General features: G+C 44.3%; 1 protein-coding gene across 4 annotated transcripts in view; it reads left to right on the top strand.

The window, feature by feature from the left end:
• DNMT2 (DNA methyltransferase-2) overlaps positions 1-23,344 on the top strand; it is a 75,427-nt gene extending 52,083 nt beyond the window's left edge. Inside the window, exons 2-10 of one of the 4 annotated variants that reach the window (XM_086519956.1) lie at positions 2,303-2,413; positions 20,190-20,283; positions 20,406-20,524; positions 20,601-20,723; positions 20,818-21,157; positions 21,455-21,546; positions 22,057-22,170; positions 22,518-22,582; positions 22,650-23,344. In XM_086519956.1, the coding sequence (XP_086376082.1) occupies positions 2,303-2,413; positions 20,190-20,283; positions 20,406-20,524; positions 20,601-20,723; positions 20,818-21,157; positions 21,455-21,546; positions 22,057-22,170; positions 22,518-22,582; positions 22,650-22,725 (1,134 nt within the window). In that variant the 3' untranslated portion in view covers positions 22,726-23,344. The other 3 variants (XM_086519958.1, XM_086519959.1, XM_086519957.1) reach the window with 3 other exon arrangements.
• The last annotated feature ends 778 nt before the right edge of the window (positions 23,345-24,122 follow it).

Genomic DNA, 24,122 nt, shown 5'->3' with positions numbered 1-24,122 from the left:
AGTTTTGCCACTTCCAACATGAAGAGGGGGCGCCCAATTTGAGAGAGGAGGCTGAATTTTACAGTAAGTGACCTACTGTGTGTGTGTGAGTAGTGGGTGCAGGTCTACAGCTTTAATGGAAAGCTTGCCTTCTCCTCTGTCTCATGTAGCGCGATGATTTGCTCTCGTGCATCTCTCTCTCTCCCCTTTGGCACATATGGTAATGCCCCACTAGTTGGGCTACTAAGATGAACATGTACAGTTTTGGGGGTTTATGCGCGCTTACCATGGCAAGAGCCTTCTGAACAGGAACCGGATTAGCTAATTGCTAATCCCCCACAGGTACGCACAGTTCCATCGCGAAAGATTGCGAGTTCGGAGAGTTTTCTCGGGTGAAAACTCGTCCAATTCACAGGGGAACTATCCCCTCGTCCAATTCACAGGGGAACTGTCCCATTGCGTGCGGGAGCCCTTGGGACACGCGTAGGCGTGTTCCCTCCGCTAAAAACGATCCGAAACAGCGAATTACAGCCTACTGTGTTTTTTTGCAGGTTTAGGGTTTCACACCTAAACTGCAAAGGAACCCCGGGGGAGCCTCGTGAGAGCCTTGGGATGTGTGTACAGGCTTTTGGGCACCCGGCAGTGAAAAACAGGGAATTACAGCCCACTGAATTTCTGTGACAGCTCACCAGAAAGCTTCCAGATAGCGAGGGAATCCGTCCTAGACAGGTGCTTTTGACCTACAGGGGTTTTTGCGTCGTTATGTTGCCAAAATCAGGTCGAAAACCTGCGTTTTCAGCCCTCGCCAGGTTTGGACAGCTTTGTGAAAGCTTTTGCTAAGTGGTCGGATCGTCTACCTTAATTTGAATAAAGAAATACCGAAAGGGGCGCCAGTCTTTGGGGCCTACAGGGTGTCGGTCTCGTGTGCGTAGTGACATTCTAGTCACTGGACGCAACTGTGTTCTCTTCCCTTCTCAGTGCTCTGTGTAAAGTTAACAGGTAATTGAAATATTACCGCACTCTACGTTGTACAGGCAGGTTTCACCACGTCAGCAACTTGTGACAAGGGGCGCTAGTCTATGGGGCCTACAAGGTGTTTGTCTTCGTGTGTGCAGTGACAATCTAGTTGGTGGACGCAAGAGTGCTCTCTCTCTCTCTCTCTCTCTCTCTCTCTCTCTCTCTCTCTCTCTCTCTCTCTCTCTCTCTCTCTCTCTCTAGTGCTCTGTGTATAATTAACAGACAGTTGAATTTGTACCCCCCTCTATTGTGTACTGGCTGGTTTCACAGACAACCCATCAGTCTCGATCATGCCGATTTGACCTAGATGATCTCTTGCAGCAGTGTGTTTGCAATGTGATGCAAGCTAAATTTTTGAAGATTCAGCTGTACATGTATAGATTTAAAAAAACATGTACATGTATAGATCTTCGAATACATATACATGTATACATGTACATGTACATGTATACATCTTCAAAAAGACAATCAGACTGTCATCGATAATTATGTCAAGTTTTTTCTTGTGGTTTCTGTGATGTGTTACAGTTATTTACATACAAGGATGCACGCGCACGCGCACATACGAGGCTTTGATTTGCTCTTGATTGCAGGCTTTAGTAGCTCACTATGTAACATTTCCAACAGTTGCGAGAACAAGGTCACGTACTTCATGGAGATAGCCTTGTGTGTAGAGTTTGTACCTGAGGTTATGCATTCTCTTTTCCATGATAGGGATACACTTGACAAAGTAATGAGTTGGTATTGGACTTTGGTTTTTGAGGAGTGAGTTAGTAACCTGATTGTTAAGTCTTTGAAGGGGCAGTAGTTAATACATTTGTTTATCTGTATACTGGTCATCACAACGGCTGAGGAAGATGAAGGGTAAATGGGTTCTCACTTGAAACACGTCGAGTACCGTTTGATTAGAAGTTTTGCCCCTGCTATGTGCACGTAACGCTCAATGCTTGCATCTGTAGAAATAAAGAAGGTCAATAAATTTTGAGACCCTTGAAGTGTTATTTCATTAAGGATACTAGAGCACACACCAAGAGCTTTAACAGACCGTAGAGAAACCCGTGCACGTAGTGCAAGCAAGATCATGAAAATCGAAAATAGCGGATTTACCTCCTTTGGAGGAGCTTGAGAACCTACCTAGCTAGGGCCAGCTCTCCCGTAGCTGTTGAGTTTTTAGAAAGAGCATCGCAAGAAGTCAAGCAGCCTCTGAAAGCTGTTTTTGTTTAAATTGCTGTACTACTGCTGCTTATATATAAGGATTCTCTGAAATTGTATGGAGTGTCTGATAGAGATATGGGGTGTCTGATAGAGATATGGCTTGGAACAAGCTGATGTATTGGCAACGATAGTGGAGGCATTCGAAATTAATGACATGGCCAATGATGTGTACGAGTACAATTTCGGCCATCGCCCTAATCAGGTAAGTCTTTTGAACCTCGGCCTTTATGGTAAATTTTAGTGAGCCATAGGTAAAGCCTTATTATTGGCTCAATTCACCTCATATAGTTTAATGGAATGTTCTGTACTTTGTCTGAGATTATACTATAGTATTTCGGCTGGACCGGGCTTTAATACGGTCAACCAAAATAAGACTCTTCTGAAGGCACACCACCAGGGCAAACCAACAAGCCTAAAGGTGACTGTAAAAAAAGAGAGGAAACCTTGCCGTAATTGCTAATGTCACTGATATCTGTGGCCTACTCATAGGAAGGTCTTAGAAATAGATTGTTCGTGGCTGTTTTAGGCCTTTGAACACAGCCAGCTTCTATCAATGAAACGGGCCTTCTAAGTGGATGCCTCTCGCTAGTTCCAGAGCTTAAACACATAGAAAGACTCGTACATTCAATTAAAAGAATATCAACGAGTCAAAGTCACTGCACATTTTGCGTCGTCGGTGGGATACATCAGCCGGCTCTGCTAGGGCAGCAGGAGAGTGTCACAGATTTTTTCTTAGGCAGTGGGCTCACACTTCAGTCTTTTTCAGTATGTATCAGGGGCACATTACTTGCCACTACACACCTTCCTGGTGGCTCATTTACCCTCTTGATACATGCCACCTTGTTGTACATATAGCTCTTGCATCCGTTTCCCTCATAGCCATTACTTAGTCTTGGTGACAGGATCACACAAGCATCCTCTTGGTGACAGGCTCATCATCGTTGTGAGCTCATGCACTTGTAGCAGATGAAGCCGGTTGCCTTTAATTTCATGACTTAGAGAGGTGGTGCAATGTACACTGGATGTTGTTTCAGGTCCCAATTTGGTCTCTCTCTCTCTCTCTCTCTCTCTCTCTCTCTCTCTCTCTCTCTATATATATATATATATATATATATATATATATATATGTGAGTGTGTGTGTGTGTGTAACCAGAGTTAGCACTTTTTGGCAGAAGAGGCAGCAGGAGCATTGCTCAGGTCGTTGCATCGTCGACATCGACATCATCATTGACATAGAGTCAGAACTCAGTAGATAGAAGATTTGCAGATTTCAGCCCTTCGCATTTTCAGATTTCAGCCCCGCCTCGTCGTCGACATTGTCGGCAAGTCCAAGCATTGTAGAGATTTGTGCAATCATAAGTAGACTACTCTCGCATAGAGAGTGGGGCCTTCGGAGGAGGGTTTTACAACGTCTCTGGTGTCGTATTCTTCTCTCTCTATCTCTCAGTCTCAGCACCTTCACTCACAGTGTCCATTCAATTTGTTTGTGTCCATTGCACTCTCTCACTAAAGGAACAGAAGGCTCTCCCTTCCGTAAGTAAAAGGAACCCTTGAGCACAGTTCGGAGCACTCATCTTGAGCAAAGTTCAACATTCACTTCCTCTGCATCTTACAACGAGAGTACAAAACTTTGCCGAGCTTGGGGCAAAGTGAAAGACCAAGAAGCCCTGACCTTCTTTGATGGAGGAGCCAAGGCAAACTTCATTTCACCGGAATTGACGGTGCGGCTCGAGATCACTCCCGATCGGATGGGACCACTTGCAGAGTCAGTTCTAGCGGCACCCGGTGTCACAAAAATACGGAAGCGTAAACTGACGTTTAATTGCACTTCAAATACTCAAGAGAATTAGAGAGAGAGAGAAAGCTTGACACTTCATTGGGGACCAGAAGATGGGCTGGTCCCCCCCCCCGTAAAGAGAATATCTTTATTACTAAGGGAGAATCGTTACAAGCACAGGAACGGAGCGAAAGCCCGTCCTCTATTCTTTCTTGGCCTTTTTCTGCTTCTGACTGAGAGAGTAGAAGAACTGCTCTCTGACTACTGAGAGGATCTATCCTCTTCTGCGAGATTTTGGGAAGCTCTTGTAGGGGAGAGTCTACCTTCCACAAAACTCATCGGAAGCTCTCATGAATGAGGGTCTATCTTCCGCTAACTGTGCCACTTTGGACGTAATCATTCCTGCAATTAAACAAACACAGAAACATGCAAAACACACACACACACACACACACACACACACGCTTGCTGTAATTTTCTGCACATAACCAGAAATTGTTACCTGAGCGTGTTCCAATGCCAAATTGGAGGTCCTTTTCGCAATGGAAATGCTCCAAACTTGGTGTATGTGTAGAATAGGTAGTGGGGAATAAGATTCTATTAAGACTTTGCTGAAATTCACCCTAATACAAGTGATTATGGGCTGAAAACAGGGAATTTGCAGCAGCTAGACAAGGGAGAAAGAGAGTTTTCTACTACTTTAACGCGATGAAACTTCTCCCAAAGCTGCAAGCCACCATGAGAGGCCTTGTTCTAGGTGATGGGTGCTCAGAGGCTCCACATACACCACAAGGTGCTGCTCTCAAGCTTCAATGGAGAGCTTCACTGCGTTAAGGATGGTCAACTTTGGGGGGGGTAGTGCACTACCAACCTGGCAAGAGGAGGAGGGGCTGCTCTCTTATAGCCTCCCAGAAGAGGGGGCGCTAGCATGAAGAGAGAGAGAGAGAGAGAGAGAGAGAGAGAGAGAGAGAGAGAGAGAGATTGCATGGGAAAGTGTGCCAAGTGGCACACTTACTTTAAAATTTAAAAACCATTCAACTTTTGACTTTAAAAATCCTATGCTAGTTAATGAAATGTGCAATTAAGTGCACAGCTGCACACATAGATGCAACAAATGAAAACGTTAGCTGCTCCCTAGCGCATTGCCGTGCCAGCAATGCTCTGGCATTACCGGTTCACACTTGTCCGGCCATTTGGTCCAGCGCAAATCATTTAAGAATACTTTTAACTAACTTATCCTAAGGCCGTAAAATAACCAAGCCTTAGGGTTAATAGTCTAAGGACCCATCTTATTCCTGTGCTTGCACTAGAGCGCGTAATTTTCTGAGCCTGAAATCTGAGGCTACTATCTATCCCTTTATTGAAGACCCGATTTCCCAATCACTAGGGCTTCAGGGTATTTTTCTGGTAGGGTCTCCCTGAGGTGCTCTGGCCCAAACTTGGGCGCACCTGAGGCCCCAGAAACTGCTAGATCTATTTTGATGTGCACACAACTAATTAGATAATTCTTTTCTCGTAAATAAATTAATTATTTACAAAGTCTGGCATAGTTACATCCCTTTTGGTTCTAAACAGTTACCTCAACTGTAGAGCGTCAACATAACTGTGCAAGATGTCTGGGTAGTCCTTAAGATCGGACTCAGTCATCGACTTTGCATCTAAAGGAGTGTATTCTTGAACTTGACTAAATACTTTTGATGTAGACTCCCCGACTTGAGTTGTCTCTCCGAGTGGTGTATTATCTGTTCAGGCTGAAGGATTTCCTCCGTCTCTTCGACTTCTGGAGGATCTTCTTGTACTGGCGCCACTAGAGAAGGTCCAACATATGGTCGGAGGAGACTGACATGAAAAGCATTATGGATGCGCCAGTTAGAAGGCAAATCCAATCTGAAAGTCACGTCATTGACTTTATCTGTAATTTTCAAAGGGCTGTAAAATCTATGGGAAAGTTTGACAACTTTCCCTTTGCCGACCCGCTTTTTCAATCTAGCTTTCTCAAACCGAAGCAGAACATATTGTCCTTTTTCAAGATTGAGATTCCTTTTGTGCTTGTCTGCTTTTCTCTTCTGTTACTCTTGAGTACGAAGAATCGCTTGCTTTACTTGTTGATGGGCAATATCAATATTGTGCACAAATTCATCTGCGGCGAAGATGTTTTCTTTGGTCACCATAATAGGAAGTAAGAGTGGCTTCCCATAAATAATTTCGAAGGAAGCTTTACCAGTTGAGGAATGTATGGTATTATTATATGCAAACTCAACTATTGGTAAGTACTGTTCCCATTCGTATTGTCGTTCCGAAGCATAGCACTTGAGGAGATCTAAAATAGTGGCATTAGCGATTTCGCTTTGACCATCTGTTTGAGGATGATAAGCTGATAAAAAGTCAAGCTTAGTTCCCAAGTTTTCAAACAATGCCTGCCAAAATAGACTAGTCATGCGAGGATCTCTATCGCTGACAATAGTCTTTGGCAATCCATGGTGTTTAAAAATCTGAGCTAGAAATATTCTAGCCATGTGATCAGCTTTGATCGTCTTCTTTACTGGAAGAAAATGTGCTTGCTTACTGAATCTATCTACTATAGTCCAGATTGCATCATTTCCATTCTTGGATCTAGGAAGATCCGTAATACAATCCATGGCAATACTTTCCCATGGCGTGTTAAGCACATGGAGCGGCTGAAGCTTGCCATGAACTTTATGTTTGTCATATTTTACTCTTTGGCAGACTAAACACTCACGTACATGTTTTTCAATGTCCGCACGGAGTGTTGGCCAAAAGAAATACCTTTCGAGGGCACTAGTGGTGGAAGCAATTCCCCGATGCCCGGCATAAGGAGAATTATGTGCTTCATCCATTGTCACAAAACGGGAGCGTACACGAGCACTTAAAAATCTGAAAAATATAATACTTTACAAACATGAGAGAAGGGAGAAGATCGACACAGTATTGGGGACCAGAAGATGGGCTGGTCCCCCCCCGTTAAGAGTATTCTTTATTCAGGGAGAATTCTTATACAAGCACGAGAACCCGAGGAAACCCCTCCGTTCTGTAATCTTAGACCCGAAGGTCGTGCTTTCCCGTAAAGGGCTTGGGCGCAAGGCCGTTCCTTCGGTAAGGGACTTAGGCGCGAAGCTGTACTTTCCCGTAAGGGACTTAGGCGTAAAGCCGTACTTCCCGTGAAGGGCTTTCTCGTAAGACGGGAGGTTCTTGCAAAACAAACCACACAAAGCAATAATTCTCAATGCGTATCAACACCTTATACCTGTCGCTCCTTGCTCGGAAAAGCGACCTCCGTACTTAGTCGTCACACGAACACTTGCCGTTTTCGTCGCCAACCTCTGCTCCAGAATCCCAGCGCTTGCACTTTCTGCTGCTTCCCGCATGTTGAAAACTGGAACGCTGGCTTACCCTTTTATAGGGTCTAGCACCCGGCGGGAATAGAGGCCCAAAAGGCAGAGCCTTGCGCTCCTAGAGAGAGGAGAGAGAGAGATCGCAATTTCAGCCCCCTGCGTTAGCTTTTAGCGTTGGCTTTTTTTTTAAGAGCCTTGCTTGCTTTATTTTATTAATAAAAGGGCTGGTCACTTAAAAGTGACCGGCCACTTTATAAAATAAAGTGTGAACCTGTTCAAACTTTAAAAACTCACTCAGTTAGTGACAACAATGCTACACGAACACATTCCAGGCGTCCCTGGGTGCAGGACACGACACAGATGCAATGCAGACACAAACTCCTCGCCGGAAAACATATGTCCTCCCGCGACTGTTCCTGCTTTTCGTAAAAAGCTTCATTAAACCCATCTTTATTCTTGTGCTTGCGTTCTTACGCCTATTTTCTTACTCAGTTCGGATTTCCTCCTTAGCCTACGGGATGCCCCCTTACTGATGCACCCGTCACCCATCATGTGACGCATCAGGAGCACTTGTAACCCGGCCCTTTCCACCGAACTTACGGAAACTCCTTCGCGATGTTTACCGTCACCAATCAAATGACACATCAGAGTTGTCCGTTCTTGATGGCAGTTCCTGTAGCTACAATCTTTTAACAGTTCTTAGTGCACACAATAAAATATCCTAAAAAAGAGATTAATCATTAAAAATAAGAAAATAGTCCAATTAGCAACATCCCTCTTGCTTCTAAACAGTTGACCTCAACTGTAGTGCTTGGATATATACCTCCAGTATCTCGGGATAAGCTGCTAGTTCCTTATGCGTCATCCACTGAGCATCTAGATTCGAATAGTTCTTAAACTTAACCAAATACTTCCGTGTTATCTTTCCGGATTTGAGAGACCGCTCCTGATGACTTACTATCTGCTCCGGTTGGAGTATTTCTTCTGTTTCCTCAACCTCAGGAGGTTCCTCAGCACTAGGCTGGCTTGGAGGCGGTCCCACATACGGCCGGAGTAAACTGACATGGAAAGCAATATGGATCCTCCAATTAGGCGGTAGCTCTAATCGGAAGGTGACATCATTCACTCGCTCAGTGATCTTAAACGGCCCATAATAACGGGTAGAAAGTTTTACCACCTTCCCCTAATGAGACGCTTGTTTCTTAAGTCTTGCCTTCTCAAACTTGAGTAAGACTAACTATCCGACTGTTAAGTCGAGATTCCTCCTGTCCTTGTCTGCAGCTTTCTTATGCTTTTCTTGAGAGCGTAGAATAGCTCTCCTAACTTGCCCGTAGGCTATGTCCAAGTCCCCGACAAATTCATCTGCTGCAAAGATCTTATCCTTAGTTAAAAGGAAGGGTGGAAGCAAAGGCTTACCATAAAGAATCTCAAAAGGTGCTTTCCCCGTCGATGAGTGTATGGTATTGTTATACGCATACTCGACCAGAGGCAAAAATTTCTCCCAGTCAGATTGCCGGTCTGACACATAAGCTTTTAACATATCCAATACTGTGGAATTGGCTATCTCACTTTTCCCGTCCGTTTGAGGATGGTAGGCAGATGAAAAATTCAGCTTTGTACCAAGATTATCCATCAAGGCACGCCAAAAATTTCCTGTCATGCGAGGATCTCGATCACTCACAATAGACTTAGGCATTCCATGATGCTTAAAGATCTGTGCTAGAAAGACCCTAGCCATATGATCTTCTTTGATCGTTTTCTTGACTGGTATAAAGTGTGCTTGCTTGCTAAACCTGTCGACAATGGTCCAGATCGCGTCATTTCCAGTCTGAGTTCTAGGGAGGTCCATGATGAAGTCCATGGCAATACTTTCCCAAGGTTCATTAGGCACAAGCAAAGGTTGTAGCAACCCAGGCGTCCTATGCCGATCATACTTCACTTTTTGGCAAACCAAGCATTCCCTGACATACTTATCAATGTCTGCTTTAAGGCTAGGCCAAAAGAAATATCTTTCCATTGCTAAGGTCATAGGGAGAATACCCCGATGTCCCGCATAAGGCGAAGCCTTCTTTCTTAATGGTTCCACCACACATATGGCCTGATGGTGGTACAGATAACCGTCCCGGATGGAATAGGGAAACTCATTCTCTCCACGATGTAGCTTTCCCCAAATGGTGGAGAAGTCTGGGTCATTCGGCTACAAATCCGGTAGTGCTTCTAATTCTTGGTGGTACACTGAAGTGATAGCGTTCACCCTTGGCCGTCTAGACAATGCGTCTGCGACCACATTCTTACTCCCAGCCGTGTGAAGGATCTGAAAGTGAAACATAGACAAAATGTTGGCCCATCTCATCTGGTTCTCAGATAGTTTCCTTTGCGTAAGAAAATACCGCAAACTCTGGTGATCAGTCTTGATCACAAAATCCGCTCCTAGAAGATAGTGCTTCCAGTTGGATAAGGCGTGAATCACAGCCGTGAGTTCCTTTTCGTAGATTGATGCATGCAACTTTGCATCCTTAAGCCGTCTGCTTTCGTAGGCCACTGCATGGCCTTCTTGGTTTAACACTACTCCGATGCAATCGCCTGAAGCATCGCAGTGAACCTCAAATGGTTACCTTAAGTCAAGCACTATCAAAATAGGTCCATGGCTTAGCAAGTACTTGAGCCGATCAAAAGCTCCTTGTTGTCTCGATCCCCATCTGAAAGGAATCTTCTTCTTTGTCAAATCATGAAGTGGTCCTGCTACATGAGCAAATCCTCGGTTTAACACTACTCCGATGCAATCGCCTGAAGCATCGCAGTGAACCTCAAATGGTTACCTTAAGTCAGGCACTATCAAAATAGGTCCATGGCTTAGCAAGTACTTGAGTTGATCAAAAGCTCCTTGTTGTCTCGATCCCCATCTAAAAGGAATCTTCTTCTTTGTCAAATCATGAAGTGGTCGTGCTACATGAGCAAATCCTCGGACAAACCTTCGATAATACGAACATAATCCTAGGAAGCTACGTACATCATGTACCCTAGTGGGAATAGGCCAATCTTCTACCACTCGGATCTTGGCAGGATCCATACTCACTTGATTGTGAGAGACTATATGGCCGAGATAGTGTATCTCTGAGAGAAAGAACTCGCTCTTCTTTGCATGCACATGCAACTCATGCTTTCGCAATTCTTGAAACACTAAGTCCAAGTGCTTCCGATGTTCCTCTTCTGACTTAGAGAAGATGAGTATGTTGTCAAAGAATACTCCCATAAAAGCTCGATACGGGCTGAAAATGCGGTCCATCATGCGATTGAACGTCGCAGCAGCATTGGTCAAGCCGAAAGGCATTACCAAAAATTCATATAGTCCAAAGGTTGTGCGGAAAGCAATCTTATGGACATCCTCAGGGGCGATCCGTATCTGATGATACCCACTCTTTAAGTCTATGTGACTAAAGACACTTGCACCTTGCAACTTATCAAGTATATCATCAATCCGAGGGATCGGAAAGCGATTCTTGACCGTGATCTTGTTTAAAGACCTATAGTCTATACACATTCGAAACGTGCCATCTTTCTTCTGCACCAGTAGAACTGGAGAGCAGTAGGGTGAAGCACTTGGCCGTACTAACCCTTTCTCTAGAGGCTCGTTGACTTGCTTCAAAATTTCCTCTTGCTGAGCAAGACTCACCCGATAAGGGGGTTGATTGGGAGGCGAGCTACCCGGTATGAGATCTATGCGGTGATCTTCCGGGCGTACCGGAGGGAGTTCATCAGGAAGTGTTTCCGTGAAACAATCTTTGTACTTTTCAATAAATTGAAGACGCTTAATTTCCAGACTAGAGAGAGAGTCCCTACTAGTTTTATCCTTCTCACGTGCAAAAATCAAGTAAGCAGAAACACACTTCTTCATTTCTTTCTTCATGGAGATATGGCTTACCATTGGGAACTGCCAATCTCCTGCATCAGCATGAATCTTTATTTTCTTACCCCCATGATCAAAAGTGAGGGTCTTTTCCACATAATCGGGAATAGGTGTCATGTGGAAGTGCCATGGCATACCCAAGATGATATCACATCCCTCAATGGGTGCCATCAAAAATGATTCGCGGTCCTTGTACTCGCCAATCCGAAGATTGAGCTGTCCTTGCACGGGAGTTGCATTGGTTGTCAACCCCTCGAATGCCGATCCGGATGTAACCGGTGTGCCAAGCTGAGCCGGTGTGAGGCACAAACGTTCCGCCGTATCCAGGGAGATGAAGTTATCCGTGGATCTTGGATCATAAAGAATCAGTACTCGCTGGTTGTTCAAAGACCCCCATCCCTTCAAAAGTTGACGCTTCCCTTTCTCCGTTTCTATGTTTCCTTGAACATCTGGAATTGAGTTCGAGCTTGGCGGTGCGGGTTCCTTCCTTGCTTTTTCTTGCCTCGTAGAGGCTTATTCTTGCCGTTGCTGCTTTAGCGGGCAATCCGGTTTCATATGTCCTTTCTCGCCATAGTAGAAGCATCTTCCTTCCTCTCTGAAAGTTTGAAGTTGAGTAGGAGAAAGATACTTAGTTCGCTTGCCATTGCCCTCTGGCTTCTTAGAGTGATCATCGTCCCTAGATGGAGGACGTTTTCTTCCTTGGCCCCCTTGGTCGTCGTAGACCCCTCTTTGTCTTGCACGGTAAGTGCTATGCTCCATTTTTCTGGGCGTCCCAGTTGAGTGCAAATCCTCAGCAATGATTGTTGACTCCATCATCCTGTGAAGAGTATCATGCGGATACACCTTCATACTCTTTCGAAGCTGCGGTTGGAGACCCGCTTCGAACTTTCGTTTCTTTTCCTCGTCGGCAATCTTCATGAAGGGAGTGACCTTCAGAAGAACCGACCAATACTTGTCCACATAGGTCGTTACTCTTTCATGTTCCTTCTGGGCAAGCTAGTCCCATTCCTTCCGTATGTCCTGCTCGAAGTCAGGTGGAAGAAATTGTTCATAAAATTCAGATTTGAAGCTCTCCCAAGTTCTGGCCTGAGAACCTTCCAGAATCTTGGCTAACCACCAATTACTTGCCGTTTCCTTGAGGTGCATCCCCACATGGCATAATTTGGATCTTTCTGTGAAGTGCCCATTGGTAAAGGCAACTTCAAACTGTCTGATGAAGGACAGTGCTTTGGAGATGTCTCTCCGTCCGTTGTAGGTTTCAAACTTGATGTCCTTGTCGCCCGATTTGAAGACTCTCGTGCGATGTTGAGACTTGCGACCATGCTTCTTGAATCGAGGCTTATCTTTAGGTTGATGTAGGGTAGTAGTAGTAGCGGCTTCCTTCTTCTGTCGAGATGATTGAGAAGTAGAAGTATAATCAGGAGAATAAGATGGAGATGAGATAGAGATGTCCTTGCTCTCGTCTAGCAAAGAGAGCGCTTTTTCCGGGCCTTTCCGTGAAGTAGGCCGTTCATTCCGATCCGAAGATCCTTTGTGCACCTCGGCACGTTCTTCTTCTCTTTCCTCCTGTGGTCTCACGCCAACAGTGTTGTCTGGATGCTTGGTTGCATCAGTTCCATTCGTTTTCTTCATTCCGCCCAAGAGCTTTTGGACGTCTAGCAATAGTAAGATTTGTTGCAAATCCGCAAGCTGAGCTTGCACTTGTTGAAGCTCCTCTTCAACGCTTCTCCCTTGGCCCGACATGGTTCTTCCCGTTCTTCCCGGAATCGTCCTTCTTTGCAGAGAAAGAGAGGAGTCCGAGCTCTGATACCACTGTCACAAAACGGGAGCGTACACGAGCACTTAAAAATCTGAAAAATATAATACTTTACAAACATGAGAGAATGGAGAAGATTGGCACAGTATTGGGGACCAGAAGATGGGCTGGTCCCCCCCCCCCCCCCGTTAAGAGTATTCTTTATTCAAGGAGAATTTTTATACGAGCACGAGAACTCGAGGAAACCCTTCCGTTCTGTAATCTTAGACCCGAAGGTCGTGCTTTCCCGTAAAGGGCTTGGGCGCAAGGCCGTTCCTTCCCGTAAGGGACTTAGACGCGAAGCCGTACTTTCTCGTAAGGGACTTAGGCATAAAGCCGTACTTTCCCGTAAGGGACTTAGGCGTAATGTTGTACTTCCCGTGAAGGGCCTCCCGTAAGACGGGAGGTTCCTGCAAAACAAACCACGCAAAGCAATAATTCTCAATGCGTATCAACACCTTATACCTATCGCTCCTTGCTCGGAAAAGCGACCTCCGTACTCCGTCGTCACACGAACACTTGCCGTTTCCATCTCCAACCTCTGCTCCAGAATCCCAGCGCTTGCACTTTCGGCTGCTTCCGACATGTTGAAAACTGGAACGCTGGCTTACCCTTTTATAGGGTCTGGCACCCGGCGGGAATAGAGGCCCAAAAAGCAGAGCCTTGCGCTCCTAGAGAGAGGAGAGAGAGAGATCGCAATTTCAGCCCCCTGCGTTAGCTTTTAGCGCTGGCTTTCTTTTTAAGAGCCTTGCTTGCTTTATTTTATTAATAAAAGGGTTGGTCACTTAAAAGTGACCGGCCACTTTATAAAATAAAGTGTGAAGCTGTTCAAACTTTAAAAACTCACTCAGTTAGTGAAAACAATGCTACACGAACACATTCCAAGCATCCCCGGGTGCAGGACACGACACAGATGCAATGCAGACACAAACTCCTCGCCGGAAAACATCTGTCCTCCCGCGACTGTTCCTGCTTTTCGTAAAAAGCTTCATTGAACCCATCTTTATTCTTGTGCTTGCGTTCTTACGCGTATTTTCTTACTCAGTTCGGATTTCCTCCTTAGCCTACGGGATGCCCCCTTACTGATGCACCCGTCACCCATCATGTGACGCATCAGGGGCACTCGTAACCCGACCCTTTCCACCGAACTTACGGAAACTCCTTCGCGATGTTTACTGTCACCCATCAAATGACACATCAAGAGTTGTCCGTTCTTGATGGCAGTTCCTGTAGCTACAATCTTTTAACAGTTCTTAGTGCACACAATAAAATATCCTAAAAAAGAGATTAATCATTAAAAATAAGAAAATAGTCCAATTAGCAACATCCATCACCTTCTGTCGTAAGGGCTGAGCTATGCATATTGCTTGTTGACGATAGAGCGTATTATCCCTATGGAATAAGGTGGCCCAGCTTGAAGATCTGTTCAAATTGTGGTGAAGTCTGGATCTTGAGGATATATCTCGCTGAGAGATTCTAGTTCCTCATGATAGATTGTTGTTAGTGCATTGATCTTTGGACGCCTGGAGAGAGCATCTGCAACTGCATTCTTCGTTCCAGAAGTGTGTAAAATCTGAAAATGGAACATTGAAAGAAAGTTGGCCCATCTCATGTGCTTTTCTGATAACTTTCTCTGTGTGAGAAAGTAGCGAAGACTTTGATGATCTGTCTTGATAATAAAATCAGCTCCTAATAGATAGTGTTTCCAAATGGAAAGAGCATGAATTACTGCCATTAGCTCTTTCTCGTATATGGAGACATGCAACTCTGCATCTTTAAGGCGCCGACTTTCATAGGCTATCGCGTGACCCTCTTGGTTCAAAACTGCTCCTACACAATCTCCAGATGCGTCGCAGTATACCTCGAAAGGTTTGCGAAGATCAGGGACGGTGAGAACAGGTCCGTGACTGAGTAGATACTTAAGCTTTTCGAAAGCTTGTTTTTGTCCAGAACCCCAATGGAATGGAATCCGCTTCTTTGTCAAGTCGTGGAGGGGACCTGCTATCGCGGCAAAAGCTCGAATGAAACGCCAATAATAAGAACAGAGGCCTAGGAAACTTCGTACATCATGTACTGTAGTTGGCGTAGGCCATTCTACAACTGCTTGAATCTTATCAGGGTCCATTCTCACCTGATTGTGAGATACTATATGGCCCAAATAGTGGATTTCTTTTAGAAAGAACTCACTCTTCTTAGCATTCACAAATAGTTTGTGTTTGCGTAATTCTTCAAACACTAAGGCAAGATGCTTATAGTGTTCGTCTTCCGTCTCTGAGAAGATTAAGACGTCATCAAAGAAAACGCTTGTGAAGCTTCTATATGAGTGGAAGATTCTATCCATCATTCTATTGAATGTGGCTGGTGCATTAGTGAGTCCAAAAGGCATCACTAAGAATTCATACAACCCGAAGGTTGTTCTAAATGAAGTCTTATGCACATCCTGAGGAGCTATGCGGATTTGATTATAACCGCTCTTCAAGTCTATACGACTAAAAACACTTGCTCCTTGTAACTTGTCAAGAATGTCGTCAATCCGAGGGATTGGAAATCTATTCTTGATTGTGATCTTGTTTAGAGATCTATAGTTTATGCACATGCGGAATGTGCCATCCTTTTTCTGTACTAGCAAGACAGGTGAACAATATGGAGAAGTACTAGGCCTTATTAAGCCCTTCTCCAAAAGTTCGTTAACCTGCTTCAGAATTTCCTCTTGTTGCATTAGACTAACTCGATAAGGGGGCTGATTTGGAGGAGAACTTCCTGGGATCAAATCAATTGTATGATCCTCAGGTCGAGGAGGTGGGAGTTCATTTGGAAGTTCATTTGCAAAACAATCTTTATAACTTAAGTCTTTTTTGCTTTAAAGAGGAAGAAAGTTGTGAAACAGACACATCTCTCTCTCTTGCAAAAATCAAGTACGCTGAAACACACTTTTTCATTACTTTCTTGATGGCAATGTGATTGGCGATAGGGATACGCCAATCACCTGCATCTGCAAGTACAAGATACTCCTTTCCTTTATAAGCAAAGGATAAGGTTTTCTGAACATAGTTAGGAATGGGATGCATCTTGTAGTGCCAAGGCATTCCCAAGATAACATGGCATCCTTCAAGTGAAGCTAGTAAGAAAGACTCTTGATCCTTGTAGTCGTCGATCTTTAGATTCAACTTCCCTATGATTGGAGTAGAGTTTGAATTCTGCCCTTTGAAAGCAGATTGTGCTTGAATAGAAACTCCAAAACGATTGGGCTGCAAGTTCAAATCATCAACTAGCTTGGTAGAGATGAAGTTGTCTGTACTGCCAGGGTCAAACAAAATGAGAGCCCATTGGTTGTTGATGCTACCCCATGCTTTAAGAAGAGCTCTTTCTTTTCCATCCTTGGTTGTATTTCCTTGTACATCTGGGACTGCATTGAAAGAGGGTGGTTGTGGAGGTTTGGTAGGACAGTCACCCTTCATATGACCAACTTGTCCACACTTGAAGCATCTTCCTTCACTAATGTAAGTTCGCAACTCAGCAGGAGAGAGATATCTCCCTTTCTTGGGCTGATTTGGCTTTGCTTTTGCTTCGGAGGCGGTTCTTTTCTTCTTTTGCGAAGAAGAAGTAGAGGTAGGCTGCTCATGGAGAGCCTTCTGCTTGGCATGGTAAGTGCTTTGCTCCATCTTCTTGGGAGTACCCTTGTCATGTATTCCATCAGCTATGCGGGCTGATTCCATAAGTATCTGCAAGTTACCTCGAGGGTAAAGCTTCATAGCCTTTTGCAAGGCTTCATGCAATCTTGCTTCAAACTTGCGCGTCTTTTCCGAATCGTCAATCTTCTTGAATGGAGTGACTTTCAAGAGAACGTCCCAAAACCTATCCACATAGCGTGGAGCAGTTTCGTTCTCCGACTGTGAAAGTCGATCCCATTCTTTCTTTACCTCTTCCTCATAGTTTGGAGGAAGGAACTGTGCGTAGAACTCCTTCTTGAAAGCAGTCCAATCTTGGGGTTTATGATCTTCCAGGATAAGGGTTAACCACCAACTGCTGGCGGTGCCTTTCAGGTACATACTAACATGGCGAAGCTTGGATCCTTCTTTAAAATTCCCTTCAGCAAATGCAACTTCGAATTGGCGGATGAAAGCCAAATCTTTGTCATTATCACGCTGTCCATTGTAGGTGTCAAATTTCACATCTTTGTCTCCCGACTTGAATGTTTTCTGCCTGTGGTGCTTCCTCTTATGATGCTCCTTCTTTCTATGCTTAGACTCCTTATGGACAGGAGTCTTTTCCCTTGAATGCACTTCTTGCTGCGACGGATCGTCAAGAAACATGTCAACCGGAGCAACGATGGCATCCAGATCCTTCATGAAAGAGAACTGAGGGGAATCAGGGGGATCCTGCTCTTGAACCTTTGGGTTAAACCGCATATGACGTTCTGGAGGTTTCCTTTGCCTCTCGTGCATGCGGGAGGTTTATCCGCAAATCTTTATATGCTGAATTCTGACTCTATGTCGGTGACGACGACGCGTTGAAAAGGCAGATGCTGAAATTTGCGTTTTCCGGGCTGAAACTGCAAACTACGCGGGATCTGACCGTGCGGCGAGGATCTGCTGTGGGAAGGTAAGATTTGCGAGGTTCGGGGGTCTACTACGGGATCTGATTGCTGAAAACTGAAAACGCTGGTGCAAGGGATGATCTTGTCGCGATGAATCTGCAAAGCGCTAGGAGGTAATGCTGATGCAAAAACACTAGGGTTGGTTCTGTCCTTGCGGTGGAAATTTGCTAACGCTGGGGCTGATCTGTCTTCTTGCTATCGCCGGGGCTGATCTACACTGCAAAAACGCTAGGTCTTTGTTGATGGGGGTCTTGCTGAGAAGTTGCCTGTTGAACGTGGAGTTTCTGCTGCCTCTTCTGCGAGAAAGTGCTAGCACTAGGTTTCTTATATACTTGCCAAGTCAAATTGCCCTACCTAGTTCCCAACAAAAGTCACTTAAAAATAATAAGTGAAAATTGGCTAAAATAGGGAAAATAGGTCTATGCACTGTAAAAATGCTCCTGATGGGTTTTGATGGAAATCTGATGATCATGATGTGTGCAACCAGAGGATATGCATCTAATCTAAGTGTCTGGACATGCACGCAGACTCACAAAAGTGCCAGATCACTTCCTAATGTAACTAAATTGAACCCATGTCATGAAGTAGCTTGTCCACCTGCACATAGGGTTAGATGTGTCACATGACAACAAGCTACTCCTAGGTGCCCACGCGAGAGGGGCTGAATGGTGCGCATGGAAAAGAATTCGTAAGAGCTGTTTTTTTTTTAATGTTTCTTTAAAAGAGGCTGCCACATTAGCATGTTTCCATATCAACATATGCCACATCAACAGTCTGCTACATCATCAAGCGCCACCTCAACATGCCATGTCATCGTGTGGACACCTTGAGAGAAAAGCTACATGCAAAGAGGTGGTTTTCGCCAAGAGTTGTGATGAAAAGTCACATGTGAAGAGGTGCTTGCGAAGAGGTGCAATGAAAAGTCACAAGAGAAGAGGCATTCGCAAAGAGGTGCGATGAAAGGTCACATGTGAAGAGGCATTCTTGAAGAGATGCGATGAAAGGTCACATGTGAAGAGGCATTTGCGAAGGGTTGCAACGAAGAGGCATGTACGAAAGGGTGTAAGGGTGCGACGAGGCACACTTTATAAGTGGCAATGGTGCAAAGATACACGAAGGGGGGTCGTTTTTGTGTAGGTGATAAAGTGGCCCCTCTTTTAAAGTGGTTTTTTTTTTTAAAAGAGGCCAGCCGCCAGCCGCCTACCAGATTTGGCCACTTGTTTTAAAAAGTGAGTTTTAGGTGTGAATGAGCACCTTAATTAAGTGAAAGGACACTTAGAAAGGGCATAATCTTTCGGGTGGGGTGCGAAGCTTAAAAGAGGGGGTATGGGGCAGCTAGAGGCATTGCGGGCACATTACATGCGTCGCAGACAGTTGGCCGACACACTCGTATATCAGCAAGAAGGCCGCGGGGGGGGGGGGGGGCGCATGAAAGCACTACCTTTCATGACTGTCTTGCTCTTTCTCTCCTCTAATTTTGTCGTGTAAAAAGAGCACGAGATGAGGTTTTCGGCTACCGGGAATCATCGCAAAGAGAATCTACTGTTCTGCTTCTTCCATACAAGTCCGAGAAGGGGAGAGGTGAGAGTGTAGCGGTGAGGCTGAGAGGCTCACAAGCTTCGGGTCCCGAGAAAAAATCCTGCTTTGATACTGCTGTGAGTGCTTATCCTAGAATTAAGACTAAAACTTTATACTTACGATTAAATTGAGACTCAAGAGAGGAGAACACTCATTGAATTGATTCGATTGATTAAATGAAAACGTAGCCTCCTTTATATAGGAGATGAAAAGACACATATGAAGAGGCATGTGAGTCCGGATTCTCATTGATAATGCATTTGATGCTTTCAAGTCTCAAGTTTTTCATAGTATTTTCCAAAATAATTGTGTATATTTCAAGTTTAAGTCACCACGACACCCGTCACGAATGCAAACTCATTCACCCTCGATGCATGTTTTTTGCCATCCGGCAAACTCGAATGCGAATCCATGCAACTTTGCTATTAGCCAGGGGTAGAAACTAGTCCACTTGTTGAAAGTGTCTCTTGAAGACCAGAGTTGGGGAGGGAACTCCAGGAAGATAGTAAAGGAGGCTCGGGGGACAACAACTTTGGAAACCAGATGTAGAAACGTGGTAGAGCAAGTCGAAAGCAGAGTGGCAAGTCAAGAAACGTAAACCCAATGCGAAGAACGCAAGGAATCAAAGAAGGCAAGAACACAGGGGAAGATAACAACAAATAAGAAACCGAGGAAATGAAATGAAAGAAACATGCTCTAAAAACAAACTTCACTCACATCTACACACCCACCCACACACACACACACACACACACACAAAAACGTCGGTTGATATACTATGAAGAAAACAAAGCATGCAAAACCAACTCTAATCGATATAATTAACTACCTACCGGAAAAAAAATGCCAAAACAGAAAAAGAGAAAGATAAACACCCAGGCACGTGACTCCTGACCTTGGTGAAAAATGCAATAATTGTCTTCAAGCCTGCCTGTGAAGAGAGTGAAATTCATGAGTTGGAATGACTGTAGGGAAACATTCAGCACCTAACAATCAAGAAACTTGATGGGTATGATGCGGATGCCTGGCTCTTGTCTCCACCGTGCCAGCCATATACTCGTCAAGGTAGGCAAGGCCTCAAGTTTTAGATGCTCTTCTTTTGGCAGTGGATTTCATTCTCCCCACCTCTTTGTACAAACGGGATTTGTACTGCCCTTACAAGCGTTACGGTTCACCAAAGGTGACAGGGTTGCAGAAGGACGCAGACGATTTAAGGGCCTCATCTTTTCTGAAGCTGCTGGAGATACTTCCCCTCTTGTGCAAACCTCCAGCATTTTTGTTCATAGAGAATGTTGTGGGATTTGAGGTAATTTTAGTTGGTAATGTTTTGACCATTTGCACCATTAATGCTTACTGTCTAATTTTGTATATCTTTTGTTAAGTCTTCTGTCAGCCATGACATTCTTGTGGAGGCGTTGAAGAAAGCAGAATTCTCAATACAAGAGTTTATCTTGACCCCACTACAACTTGGCATTCCGTATTCTCGTCCACGCTATTTTTGCTTGGTTAGGAAACTGCATTTTCTTAAAAGATTTTGTGTGCACGCTGAATAATTTTGCATAATATATACTTAGATGGCTTCTGTTTCGTCCTTTACAGGCCAAAAGAAGACCTTTCTGTTTTTCGTATCCTCAGTTCAATAATCAGTTACTTGACAATCTCGGCCCTGCAGCTCCCACTTTCTCTGTATCAGTTAGCCAAACGTTGGACTCTTCTCCACACACAAATCATTCTTTGGAACTCCCCACGGGCAATTTCAGTCATGATTATCCTTGTAAAGCTGTCAAAGAATATCTAGAAGATCAGCTATTTGATGAAGGTGGACTTGATGACAGTCCTTGTATGGAAACACATTCAGCAAACATTGATGGAAAGAAATTGGAGCATAATACTTTTGAAGTCCCTGGCTATTTAATAGATCGCTGGGGTGATGTATTTGGTAGGAACCTCATTTACTGAGATATGCACATGCATACATGCATAAGTGCGTACACTGAGGTATGGACGTGCATGCATGCATATTCCTGCACACGTATGTGCATGCACATGATGTGCACTCATTATGCATGCATATTCCTGCACACACATGTGCATGCATGCTCGCACAGAAATACATGTATGTGCTTTCTATACATGATTATCCTCAAGGCTGTTGTCAGTGAAAAAGACAATAGTTTTGTAGGTTTTCGCAATCGTTTCTTGTTGTAGTGAGATTGCTGTCTGGACATTACTGCAGATGTTGTTACACCGAATTCAAGGAGGTGTTGCTGTTTCACCAAAAGCTATGGTCGTTTTGTCAAGGGCACAGGCTCTTTTATAGCTACTAAGGTAAGTGCTTCTGGCAGTTCCTGCAGGGTCAGTGCATTTTATGGAGCTCCTGCTCTTCCAATGCGCAGAATTCTATTCTTTATGATGTGCTTTCCTTTGGCCTGGTATATGGGAATAGCTATAAGGGCTGTATCAGCCATGTCGGGAGTCCAGTGGTGTGACTCTATGGCTAGCTTTTGATTGGTCAAAGAGCTAGTCTTGGCTTATCATGGCTTGGAGGGGGTAGTCCTGATGTGCCAAGAGCCATGTACATATTAGAAAGGTGAAAGTATTTTTACCTGTGTGAACTATCGATCTTTTATAACTAAAAGGACGCAGCTTATGCCCACAGTAGCCTTTTTCACGGTCCAAGTGAAGGCTCCGTAGTGTCCATATGTAAGGGTCTACCTTTTCCCATCCATAGGACTTAATTTATTTTATTTTTACATCTTTAATCAAATTTTCTGTGCAACTAAAAAAAGTAGCCAGCTATGGCAATGTGTAGAAGTTTCTCACTAAGTTTTGCCACAGTTGACAAATGAGCATGGACTGGAACAGTTGAGCAGTGAAGGTGATTCTGGTGGAATCATGAAGAGCAATCTGTGTTTGAAACAATTGGGGCTGCGGTACTTCACACCTCGAGAGGTAATTATGAATCAAAATTTCCAGAAGATGAATATTGCTTTTATAAGGATGGCTCGGTTGGCCGATGAGCTGGACCTGACCTAGTCACACTGGTCCCACTTCTCCCACTGTGCACTGTGGCAGATGGCTCGGTTGGCTGATGAGCTGGACCCGACCTAGCCACGCTGGTCCCACTTTACCCACTGTGCACCGTGGCAGATGGCTCAGTTGGCTGACGAGCCGGACCCGACCTAGTCCCGCTTCATGCACTGGGACCAGCTTGCCTAGGTCGGGCCCGGCTCGTCGGCCAACTGAGCCATCTTCCCCATTTAGCTTTCCTAAACGACCCTTGACATGGTGTCCGACAGATTGCCAACTTACATTCTTTTCCAAAGAACTTTGGGTTTCCGGATCGCATAACTATAAAGCAGAGGTTTGTGGATCTTGATTTCCTTACTTGCCTTTGATGGTAGGTAGGCTTACTAAACAGATTTTGGCAGGTATGCGCTACTAGGAAACAGCTTGAGCGTAGCTGTTGTGGCTTCTTTGCTGCGGTACCTGTTTCGAAACAACTGACACTGACCAGCATATAGCCCTTTTGTCTTTGCTCCAAAACAGCAGCATAACATGAAAGAGCAATCATTCATGTTTTCAATAACTAAAGATGCGAGCATGGTCGTGAAGATCTCAATGTGTGGGCTGGCTCTCAGTGAGAATGGCGGCAGGTTGCCATGAAGTAGCTCTCATTTTTTATGGTGTCTTTATAAGCGAAAGGAGGCAGAGTGGTGTGCTTTAAATGAGTCGAAGTTTACGTCTTGTTAGTAGCACATATTGAGCAATTTTGTAGATCAATGGTTGTTGAGAGCTTTGCCAGTCAGATATTGAATAGTCTACCCTCTTTGTAGTTTGTTGAGCAAATGGTGCAACAATTCTCTGAGTCAAAGCTTGCAAAAGAGCGGGGATAGTGTTCTCCACAGAACACGAGAGAAAAAAGAAATGAAAAACTTGCGCACGGGTCCCTGAGTGTGTTTTTAGCTGTTCAGGATTTGTGAACTACAGTTCGGAGGTCAAGGAACAATATTACGAGGGAATGGTTGTGCTTCTTCAAAACTCGTGAACACAAGACCTGCATAGTGAAACTGTTGTGTCATTTTATTCTTGGAATCCAATGTACAGATTTTTACTTCAGGCTGGATGGAATGTGTTTTTTGATCCTTTTTATGATGTTTTGTACAGGAAAGCATTTTGAAAAAGATAAAAAGTGTGTTAGTATTGTTCAAGACATGATAGAGAAATTAGATCTGATACCTTTTTTACTCCAAGATTAAGGCAGTCTACAAGCCTCTTGACAAGATTTGGAATACCAAAACATGATTATATTGTGCAAGCAAAACTGACTAATCTACATGCAAATATTAAATATGTTCTGTCATATAATAGTAAGGGCAACAAAGTATACTCAAAGCTTATTTGGCATTGTCTCTATTGGGTGCAATAGACCATGCAACATGTATATACATCTTTAAGGTCTCTTGGGATAGTTTCCTACGACGTTAAAACTCTCTTCTTCTCTCTGTCTCTCTCTCTTCGGTGGCCCTTTACGTCACATATCAAAATAGATTGCACAATTGCAAATGAACATATAAAGGCTTAGTGGAAAGTTTCCAAAAAAGCAACTTAGGACATAGATTTGAAGCATCCACTCCACTTGCTGAGAAGAAGTAACACAATGCCAAAGGTTACCCCATGGTCAAATAGTCAAGATTGCATAATTTGGCCACAAAGAAGCATGCCAAGGCAGGCAACTTTTATTGACAAAAATTGACACAGGCTACCGGAAAGAGCATACGAATCTAAAGATTTCTTAGTCACCTGCACATTAGTACAAGGCATAAACATAGTCATCAGAATAGGCTTGTCCCACAATATGAGTGCAAGAAGGTCAAACCATGCCATTGACAAATGATAAGTGT

Source organism: Adiantum capillus-veneris, chromosome 9 (genome assembly GCF_014529385.1).
Source record: "Adiantum capillus-veneris isolate H3 chromosome 9, ASM1452938v2, whole genome shotgun sequence".
In the NCBI taxonomy this organism is placed as follows: Eukaryota; Viridiplantae; Streptophyta; class Polypodiopsida; order Polypodiales; family Pteridaceae; genus Adiantum; species Adiantum capillus-veneris.
The sequence above is the reverse complement of the archived record's forward strand: the minus strand, read 5'-3'. Positions and strand labels throughout refer to the sequence as shown.